The following is a 10252-nucleotide window of genomic DNA, read 5'->3' on the forward strand; positions in this document are numbered from 1 at the left end:
ATCGATTGTGCGGGGCCAAGAGCCGGCAAAACGCGTGCACATAAAGTCTACATGGATTGTAACACAAACTAACCGTGGAAAAACAAATATAAAGGGACCATTAGTATACTGTACTGACTCCGCTGCAACTTTGCTAACCGAGGATTACAAATCTGCGGGATTTCTTCGCCACAGAGTTTAGATCTAGATCGACTTTAACTTGATGACTCTGCTGTCCTTGTTTTGTTTTCTTCTGTCATGACAGGCCATGATGAGGACGAACAGGATTGGGATACGCTGAACCAGCCAAATTGGCGCGGTCTTGGCCTGACCGATCCAATCAAGACCGTAGAGGTGTGTCAGTAAATGCTGTTACCTGCGTCCGGTTTTGAACAGCATAATATGCAGGACAAATGGCTCCTGCTACCTGCCTTTCTCAAAGTCAAGGGTCTTGTGAAGCAACACATTGACTCTTTCAATTATTTTGTGGACGTGGACATCAAGAACATCTTGAAGGCGAATAACAAGGTCACCTCGGACGTGGATCCCCGCTTCTGGCTCAAATACACGGACATCGTCGTTGGATTCCCTGACCGCACGGATCCAGATGCGATTGACAAGAGCGTCACTCCGCACGAATGCCGACTGCGGGATACGACCTATGGCGCGCCGATCCTTGTCACGATTCAATACACGCGCGGGAAGACCGTGGTGCGCCGGGCGAACGTCAACATTGGGCGGCTGCCCATCATGCTCCGGAGCAACAAGTGCGTGCTTGCCGGTCGCAACGAGGCACAGCTGGCACGCATGACGGAATGTCCGCTCGACCCGGGCGGGTACTTCATCGTGAGGGGCACGGAGAAGGTCATCCTCGTGCAGGAGCAGCTGAGCAAGAATCGTATCATTGTGGAGGTCGACCCGACGAAGGGCATTGTCCAGGCGTCGTGCACGTCGTCAACGCACGGTGGTCTGAAGTCGAAGACGTACGTCGCGACGAAGAAGGGGAAAATCTACCTGCGGCACAACTCGATACACGAAGACGTCCCCATCGTGATTGCGCTGAAGGCGCTCGGGATCCAGTCGGACAAGGAGATCCTGCTGTTGACTGCGGGGAACCACGAGGCGTACAAGTCAGCGTTTTCACCGAACCTCGAGGAGGCCGCGAAGCTGGGCGTCTTGACGCGGCAGCAGGCGCTGGAGTATATCGGCTCGAGGGTGAAGGTGAACCGACGGGTGGTAGGTCCACGGCGGCCGGCATGGGAAGAGGCGCTGGAGGCGCTAGCGACGATCGTCCTCGCGCACGTACCCGTTCACGGCTTGAACTTCCGCTCGAAGGCGATCTTCGTTGCGACTATGACAAGGCGCGTGCTCATGGCGATGGATGACGAGAAGATGGTCGATGACCGGGATTATGTGGGTAATAAGCGTCTCGAATTGTGAGTCATTCGACACGTGAATAGGCTATTTGCTCATGCCGACGTTCAGAGCGGGACAGCTGCTTGCTCTGCTGTTCGAGGATCTCTTTAAGACATTTAACACTAATCTGAAGTCTGCGATAGACAAGGTACTGAAGAAGCCGTCGCGGACTAGCGAGTTTGATGCATTCAACACGATGCAGTTTCAAGGGGACCATATCACCTCTGGGTTCGTGCGTGCTATATCGACAGGGAACTGGTCACTTAAACGCTTCAAGATGGACCGCGCAGGTGTCACGCATGTTCTCAGCAGGCTGTCCTTCATATCTGCGCTCGGCATGATGACGCGCATTTCGTCGCAGTTCGAGAAGACGCGCAAGGTCAGCGGTCCTCGCGCGCTGCAACCCAGTCAGTGGGGTATGCTCTGCCCCAGCGACACGCCCGAAGGCGAAGCATGCGGTCTCGTGAAAAATCTCGCGTTAATGACACATATTACAACCGACGTCGAGGAAGAGCCAATTATCCGGATTGCATTCATGCTTGGTGTGGAAGGTCGGTCGCTCAATTTCCTCACCATCTCTTCAACGTGTCTGACGCTGTACGGTAGACATCAGCCTAGCGACTGGGACCGAGATATATGGCCCGAACACCTTTGTGGTGAACGTGAACGGGACGATCATCGGTCTTACTCGGTATCCAGCGCGCTTCGTGAATAATTTCCGCAAGCTACGCCGTGCCGGCCGATTTAGCGAGTTCGTGAGCGTGTATATCAATCACCATCATCGGACGGTGCTCATCGCAAGCGATGGTGGGCGCATCTGCCGTCCTATGATCATCGTGGAAAACGGAAGGCCACGGGTGACGTCCGATCACATCTTGGTATAGAATATGGATATTTTACAATCAGTTTTCGTGCTGAGCTTCTGCACTCCCACAGGAACTGAAGAAGGGGCTTCTGACCTTCGATGATTTCCTTCGCAAGGGTCTGGTGGAATATCTCGATGTCAACGAGGAGAATGACTCTTTTATCGCTCTCTACGAGCAGGATATCGTTCCCAGCACCACACACCTCGAAATCGAACCATTTACACTGCTTGGCGCCGTAGCGGGTCTTATTCCTTATCCTCATCACAACCAGTCGCCGCGCAATACCTATCAATGTGCCATGGGTAAACAAGCCATTGGCGCGATTGGATACAACCAATTAAACAGGATTGATACTCTTCTCTATCTATCCGTCTATCCGCAGCAGCCGATGGTCAAGACAAAGACGATCGAGCTCATTGGTTACGACCGGTTGCCTGCAGGACAGAACGCCACCGTGGCAGTAATGAGTTACTCAGGCTACGACATCGAGGATGCACTGATTTTGAACAAGGTAGGCCAAGTGCTGTCACCGCGTTATACTTCGAGTGACTCTCTCTTTTTTTTCCTCCACTCAGGCTAGTCTCGATCGCGGATATGGTAGGTGTCAGGTCCTGCGCAAAAATGCCACGCTCATTCGCAAGTACCCCAACGGCACGTGCGTATCAAGAACCTTCTTGCGAGCGCTCATAACCTTCTCACCGCAGGTTTGATCGTCTGGCCGATGCTCCGGTTGACGAGAATGGCCAAATCCAGAAGAAGTACGATATTGTTCAGTCGGACGGCCTTGCAGGTGTGGGGGAGCGTGTCGACCCGGGGGACGTGTATATCAACAAACAGACGCCGACAAATGCCAACGACAACTCCTTCACTGGCCAGGCTGCGGCCGTGCCATACAAGAACGCCCCTATGACTTACAAGTCCCCCGTCGCGGGCTACGTAGACAAGGTTATGATCAGCGATACGGAAAACGATCAAACGCTCATCAAGGTTCTCATCCGTCAAACGCGGCGACCGGAACTCGGAGACAAGTTTTCGTCGAGGCACGGCCAGAAGGGCGTCTGTGGCCTCATTGTTAACCAGGAAGACATGCCGTTCAATGACCAGGGCATAGTGCCTGGTAAGTCGGTCCCTTGGGCAGGGCTATCGGATGTTAATCCTATCTATGTGCCCCTCGCAGACACTATCATGAATCCACACGGTTTCCCGTCCCGAATGACTGTCGGGAAGATGATTGAGCTGTTGGCAGGAAAGGTGCGTCTATGTCTGCCGGACGGTGTGCAAGATGGCGACCTCGGTGTTAGGCAGGTGTTCTTGCTGGTCAACTACAGTATGGTACTGCATTCGGCGGATCCAAGGTCCGTGGCATCCGACAATTACTATGAGCATTTACTCAGTCGACCTCGCCTATTCTAGGTAGAAGACATGTCTCGAATTCTGATCGAGAAGGGATTCAGCTACGCTGGCAAAGACATGCTTACGAGCGGCATCACCGGCGAGCCCATGGAGGCATATGTCTACTTCGGGCCCATCTACTATCAGGTCAGTGTTATGCATTGGATCCGGTCTCAGAGCGCTGACATCCGGCGCCTGCATTCAGAAACTCAGTGCGTTTTCTAGGCCATGTTTTGTAGGCGTGGCGTACTGACCGCTATTGAATGACAGAGCACATGGTCATGGACAAGATGCATGCTCGCGCAAGGTCCGTGTTGTATCTGCGTTCATATTTCATCCTGACGGTCATGTTTCATGTCTTCTATTCACTCAGGGGGCCCCGTGCAACTTTGACGCGACAACCTACCGAAGGTCGCTCAAGAGAGGGCGGTCTCCGCCTTGGCGAAATGGAACGCGACTGTCTTATCGGCTACGGAGCGACGCAGCTGCTATTGGAACGTCTCATGATATCGTCCGATAAGTTCGAGGTGAATGCGTGTCAAGAGTGCGGCCTCATGGGCTACAACGGCTGGTGCACGTACTGCAAGAGTTCCAAGAAAATGGCACAACTGACGATACCTTATGCTGCAAAGTTATTGTTCCAAGAAGTGAGTCCCCCCTATGCTTTTTTTCTGGCTATCCTCTCAAGACGAATGGCTTCACCACTAGTTGATGGCGATGAATGTTGTTCCACGTCTGGTGCTAGATGATGCCTGATGATTCACGTTGCCCTGCGAGGATTCGAGTAACTTATTCCCTTACGCATTTTTTACGAAGACCACGGGCCTATCTTCCATGTACCCGAAGCACGATGTATCAAGAAATTTTACAAATTCTCCGATGTGCAAACCAATGTCATGCACAAAAACTGCCGAACTTGCAATAGAAGATGATAAATTTTTGTCATGACCCATGCTCTTCGGATCTGTAAACCACGCTCAGAAGCAAGGAATGCACGGAGCTGTCGCTGTATCGTGACAGATTGGTGAGCTGACTCTCGGAAGTTGATATCGGCCGTGCTGACACGACAGGCAATGGTGGCTTACCAACAGCCGCAACAGGCAAATAGCAGAGAGGGAAGTGTCTTAAAATCCTCTTTCTGAGCTTCTGGATGCCCACTCGACAAAGAGTTTTTCTGACAACAGGATATGAGACCCCAGCGTGATAACCTTACATGGAAGGTGATCGGAGGATAGTAAAACTGTCCTCCGAGTGACAAGTCATTGCAGTCAACCTTCGCCTCACGAAAGGCATACCTCAGGCTACTGGCTGAGTCGCCGAATTTACGATTTTTGTTTCTGAGTGAGAGTCGTTCGGGCGCGGACGGCCTTCTACGTAACGGGTTCTTGGCTTCATGCAAAACGCCTTGTCTGATTGAGCTCGAGGTTCTTGTACTGGATAGGGCAACACGAGATAGAAAAATTGGATGATGATCACACGGAGTCGTTGAGTTGCATCTTGACTTGACATATGGGTCCCGAGCGACAGCTGAGATAACCCGGGCCGCTGATCCGCTGGATGCAGTTGCCTGAACTAGTGTGGGCGCCTGCGACGACTTGTTCTCGCTCCACGTTCTGTTCGATACAGCATGGCTGCGCGAAGCGGAAGTGCTACCGCTCTTCGGCGGCTTATGACAGAGTACAAGCAGCTAACTTCGCAAGGTAATCTCTAGCCCTCGTCTGCACTGCTGTAGTGCCACATCCTGACTATTCACTTGCCATGCCAGGCGCGCCGGATGGGATGTTCACCGCCGGTATGGCCTAGCTGTTCTTAGTTCCATGAAGGCGCTGATCGTCTGGATTTCTATCATCGAAGGGCCCATCTCTGAATCCGACTTTTTTACCTGGGAAGCGCTGATTGTTGGCCCCAAGGACACACCCTTCGAAGGCGGCGTATTTGCTGCCAAGCTCACTTTTGTACGTGCCTCGCGCCCAATTTGGGTGGCTTTGGGCTTACTCTCGCGCGATAGCCCTCCGACTACCCCCTGTCGCCATTCAAGATGAAGTTCGAGCCCCCGCTGTTCCACCCGAACAGTGAGTCCCTACTACCTGCCGATGAGAGGCCGTGGTTTTTCGACACTTCGCCGCGAAATTGATCGATCCTATGCCAGTTTATCCTGACGGGACTGTCTGCATTTCCATATTGCACACTCCTGGAGATGATCCCACGATGTACGAGCAAGCGTCAGAGCGGTGGAGTCCCGTACAGAGCGTCGAGAAAGTCATCTTGAGCGTCATCTCGATGTTGGCTGGTACGGATCATAGATCTGTTCGCTGCTGTGTACTGAGCGCAGTACTATCAGAACCCAATCTCGAAAGTGGTGCAAATATTGATTGTTGCAAACTATATCGTGATAATAAGGCGGTACGTCATCCACGTTCCATCACCGCGAGATCCTAACTGTCAGATACTGCACAGGAATATGAACGTATCGTCAGGCAAATTATCAGGGAACAGCTTGGCCTGTGAAACCAAGGAGCAGCACGTTAACTCATAGGTGTATTATAGGTGACTGTATCATTTGTCCACTTGTTCATATGTCAGCGCTTTTCGCGCGCCCTTCACGGAGTTGTCATTACTTACTCCAACTGTCCGTCAATGGACTGTGCAAGCCAGGCACGTTATTATCCCATTACTACAACGGATAGCAGCATTACAAAGCTTGAAGGCTTACAGCTATACAAAGATTACAAGGGTATCATTATACGGGCGCTACTGCAAGTATCAAGAAAGAACGCATCGTCTTGTTTATAGATATACTCAAAGATGTTGTTGTTTGAAGACCCTTCCATCGTACTCGGGGCCCTCCTTTCCGAAGATATGACGCTGCACATACGCGTTGCGCAGCATTCCACGGGGGTCCACTTCCTCGAGCACTTTGACGAAGTCGTCGAAGCGCGGGTAGAGCCTGCGGAGATCATCAGGGCGGAGATCGTGGGCCTTGGCCCAATGTGGTCTGCCCCCATGGCGCGTCATGATCTCTTCGAAGCGCGCGAATAACTTCCTATACGGAACATTGAGACCATAAGGTCTGGAAGAGGGATGAGCACACAAAACCGGTAATTGAGCTGCAGGCACTCACTTGTACTGAACTATGCCTACCCAGCAGGTTTTGGTGCCGCTGCTCGGGCTCAGCCAGATGTCATCAGAATCACTGAATCGGATCTCCAGAGGGAAATGAGGCCTCTGCCCATGCGGGTCTGCATGCTCCTCGTCCAGCCATGCTCGCAACTCCCGAAGGCACGCACGCGTATTCTCGTATGGAATCGCCCACTCCGTTGTGAATTGCGGGAACTGCAGGCAAAGTCGTCAGCATCGGGAGTCGACAGCATCAAGCATGCGCTGAGGTGCATGCCTTGCAATCAACATTGAAGATGCGGTAGCTGTCGTCGATGGCGACTGCGTTATCGCGGACGAGCCAAGCACCAAATCGGCCGATCCACGGATTCAGTGACGTGATGTACCGCCCAAGGAAGAACAGAAATTGCAGCAGATGGTATCCAATTATCGAATGCCACAGCCAGGTAGCGACAGGCCTCTTCGCCTATGACACACGGACCGGGTCAGCCTTCCGGGCGCGTCCCAACGCTGCGGGACACACCTCTGATGTTCTATTCGCAGAGCACACTCGTACGACGCCCGCCTGGGGGAACCACCAGAGGCGTACGTGCTCCGCTGCCGTGGCAATAGCATCGACGTCCGACACGACCTCGTCGAACGCGCGCATCTCCTGCACCTCCTTCAAGCGGAAGGCGCGCTCAACTTCTAGCCGGATCTCTAGGATGAGCCCAGTGCTTCCCAGGCCGCAGAGCGATGCCGTGAACAGGTCGGGGCGCTCCTGGTGGGAGCATAGAACACGCGACCCGTCTGCGAGGAGGAGGACCAATGACAGGACATGTGTCGAGAGGACTTTGTAAGACATGCCGGAACCATGGGTCGCGGTTGTGACTACGCCCGCAAGACTTTGGTCCGATATCGAACCGAGATTGATCATGGCTAAGTTGTGCGCCTCCAGGGCATCGTGCAGGGACTGGAGGATGATGCCACCCTGGGCAACGACATAATTCTTCTCGGTATTGATCTGCCGACGCAGGATGGTCAGTGCAGTGCCTGACTAGATGAAGAGATCGAAAACGAGTCATCCGGATCGCGAGCGGAGATCTCCTTCGCCATGGCGGCGAGATATTGCGACAGCAAAATAGCAGCAAATAAGATAAGGATGATACGCACCTCGATGATCTTGTTTAACTTCTCGGTTCGCAGCATATAGTCCGCCGTGCATGCAAGGTCGCTCGGACTGTGGCCGATGCCTGCGGCACGCACCGTCTTACCTTCCCGCCTGACGAGCTCGAAGATGAGTTCGCATTGGTACTCGTTCTCAGGTTCGAACACGGCCAAAGGAGAGCATCTGAAGCTGAGTCCCCAGTTGATGAAACTGGCTCGAGGTTGACCGGCAGGCACCGTTATGGGCTCGAGGAGCTTGTACAAGGTGTGGAGAGAGATGTCTGCCAAGCTGGGGCGCGTTGTAGGGGACGTTGTTGGGGTGTCCATGGTGGAGAGGGCGCAGTCGGGATGAGCTCATGTCCAGAGAAAATGCGACGCTTTATATGCACCTGGGCGTGATAAATATTATGAATGAAGACCGCCAAACCGATCGATTGCTCAGCGGCGGAGTCGTCCGAGCGTCCACTCTGGCAAACGCCGTATGTTGCTTGAGTTGGACAAAAAAAAACATATGAACCATCATGTATACTCCGCGGTCTCTCGATTTGAGTTTGTTCCGACACCGCATTGACGCCAGAACAGGCACCGACTCACCGACTCTCTTACGCACGCACCCGCTTCTCTTCTGAGAATCACCCACACGGGATTAGACGGACGAGCCAGTTCCTTGTCGCCCAAGTTAGGGACAACTACGCCGTTTGCCGAGAAGTCTGGTAGGAGGAGTTACCGGCAGAGGAGCATCACGGTAAAAATTGCCAGGTACGTGTACATCGCCCTAGGTAACCATGATTCCATGTGCTCCTCGCCGAAAGTCAATCTTTTTTTCCAATGCGTAAATCGATAAGCAGGTAATAATGTAGCACTTGATCATATTTTCTCCAAGCCCGGACTGCGCATCTATTGATGCGAAATCCGTTCCCGACCTTCCGCAACCCACACGGTCCAACCCCGGCTCGCGCAAAACTCACGAGATTTTTGCAAAAATTGCCAAGCTACAGCGCGCAGTCTGGTCTGTCCCAGACGATGTGCCGCTCAGGAAACGTGCGCAGCTCGCCGAGCACTGTAAGTCAAATTCACAGAAATTGAGTCAGAGTCGCCTCTTCAATCTGCACTCCAGAGTGTAAATTTTACGTCGGAAAATAGAACGTTCAGTTGTGGACAGCCTACGTCAACCGCGATGCGTGACTGAAGAGTCGCTGATCGGAGTCGGAGTTCGGCGGAGTGAAGTTAGAATTCGGGACAGTGCAGAGCCGGGCTCAATCATGCTCAGTCACAGCCATCGGGCCCTCAGACTCTCAGCAACTAAATGCACCGGTGAATAATTTTAGTGGAGAGCGATGTACGTGCGCAGTCTAGCCTGATGCTACTCGACTGAAGCTTTGAAATTTCCTGGGACCCTGCGTCCCAATTTCGAACAAGACTCAGCTGCAAGCATCGTTGAGACACTTGGCGATAGACACCGACGTGGGTGAATATCTGTATTCTGGGCAGCGGATTAGCCGATGACGCAAGTGTCACAGGTTCCTGGCCGTTAGCATCCAATTGCCTAAGGCCCTGCAGTGCAGGCGTGTTCGTATGGCTACGGAGAACGCTCAACTCAGCCTCGAATGGCTTAGCATGGTCGTCAATCCGCAAACATAGCAGATTAGCCAGTGCCGCGCTGAGGAAGCCGATATAGGCGTAGCGCACACCATGTGCGTCAGATGCGGCGCGATGAACCTGCTCCACGAACATGCGGACCGAGGGTGAACAGCGATCACCGCGAGCATCCCCCATTTGCAGGCGAGCTCGAAGTCGGCGAATCGCAGCCCGGCTTCAAAATCATGCAGGAACCTGTATGCATACGTCAGAACGCACTGACGCTGACTTGGTGCGACCTGCAGCCTACAGGCGTCAACCACGTCGGGCCGGACATCAAACCGCAAACGCTGGCTCGGAGAAGGCTCACATCGTCGCACAGTAGTAATGGCATGTCTTCTCTTCCGGATGACTTGCACAATTTTTTTGAGCTGCAGGACATCGCGAACGCGTCACCGGCGGACGCTGCTGCCGAGTGTTTTCACGACAAGACGTCAGCGCCCCTCTCCTGAGTTATTAGCTCCTTCTGCTCGCACTGTCCACGGCCGGGCGCAGTCCGACAGTGGTGTGCAGTAGCCATTGGCGGCATCTTCGCCGTCATGCACCGGAGATAAGCAGGGGGACGGCACATGTTGGTGGCAGTCACTTCTCTGTACTTGTGTCAGACCAGGCGCCGAGCTAGTTCGCCATCTCATGCATGGAGTGTTACAGTGGCCTGAATCCAGGAACTAGCAGTGCCTATGTAATAATGCATTGCA

The 10252-nt window shown here is 53.2% G+C and overlaps 4 protein-coding genes across 4 annotated transcripts; 3 read left to right on the forward strand and 1 right to left on the reverse strand.

Moving 5' to 3' along the window:
* Positions 1–237: 237 nt before the first annotated feature.
* SCP_1003420 (DNA-directed RNA polymerase III subunit RPC2) lies at positions 238–4409 on the forward strand (the record flags this gene model as incomplete). Its single annotated transcript, XM_027762207.1, has 14 exons — positions 238–333; positions 388–1415; positions 1465–1946; positions 2002–2273; positions 2332–2772; positions 2837–2916; positions 2966–3378; positions 3439–3512; positions 3563–3616; positions 3675–3800; positions 3859–3865; positions 3924–3960; positions 4027–4300; positions 4362–4409. The coding sequence occupies 14 exons, from the start codon at positions 238–240 to the stop codon at positions 4407–4409; spliced, it is 3432 nt and encodes a 1143-aa protein (XP_027618008.1).
* An 871-nt stretch (positions 4410–5280) lies between these two features.
* On the forward strand, positions 5281–6161 carry SCP_1003430 (Ubiquitin-conjugating enzyme E2-18 kDa; the record flags this gene model as incomplete). Its single annotated transcript, XM_027762208.1, has 7 exons — positions 5281–5353; positions 5419–5445; positions 5508–5608; positions 5662–5725; positions 5803–5943; positions 5995–6056; positions 6111–6161. 7 exons carry the CDS (start codon positions 5281–5283, stop codon positions 6159–6161), a joined length of 519 nt encoding a protein of 172 aa, XP_027618009.1.
* Positions 6162–6452: 291 nt separating this feature from the next.
* Positions 6453–8243, reverse strand: SCP_1003440 (D-arabinono-1,4-lactone oxidase; the record flags this gene model as incomplete). Its single annotated transcript, XM_027762209.1, has 5 exons — positions 6453–6723; positions 6775–6986; positions 7048–7236; positions 7294–7773; positions 7923–8243. The coding sequence occupies 5 exons, from the start codon at positions 8241–8243 to the stop codon at positions 6453–6455; spliced, it is 1473 nt and encodes a 490-aa protein (XP_027618010.1).
* Positions 8244–9619: 1376 nt separating this feature from the next.
* On the forward strand, positions 9620–10006 carry SCP_1003450 (hypothetical protein; the record flags this gene model as incomplete). Its single annotated transcript, XM_027762210.1, has 1 exon — positions 9620–10006. The coding sequence occupies one exon, from the start codon at positions 9620–9622 to the stop codon at positions 10004–10006; it is 387 nt and encodes a 128-aa protein (XP_027618011.1).
* Positions 10007–10252: the final 246 nt, after the last annotated feature.

This window comes from Sparassis crispa (assembly GCF_003851025.1).
Source record: "Sparassis crispa DNA, contig_000009F, whole genome shotgun sequence".
In the NCBI taxonomy this organism is placed as follows: domain Eukaryota; kingdom Fungi; phylum Basidiomycota; class Agaricomycetes; order Polyporales; family Sparassidaceae; genus Sparassis; species Sparassis crispa.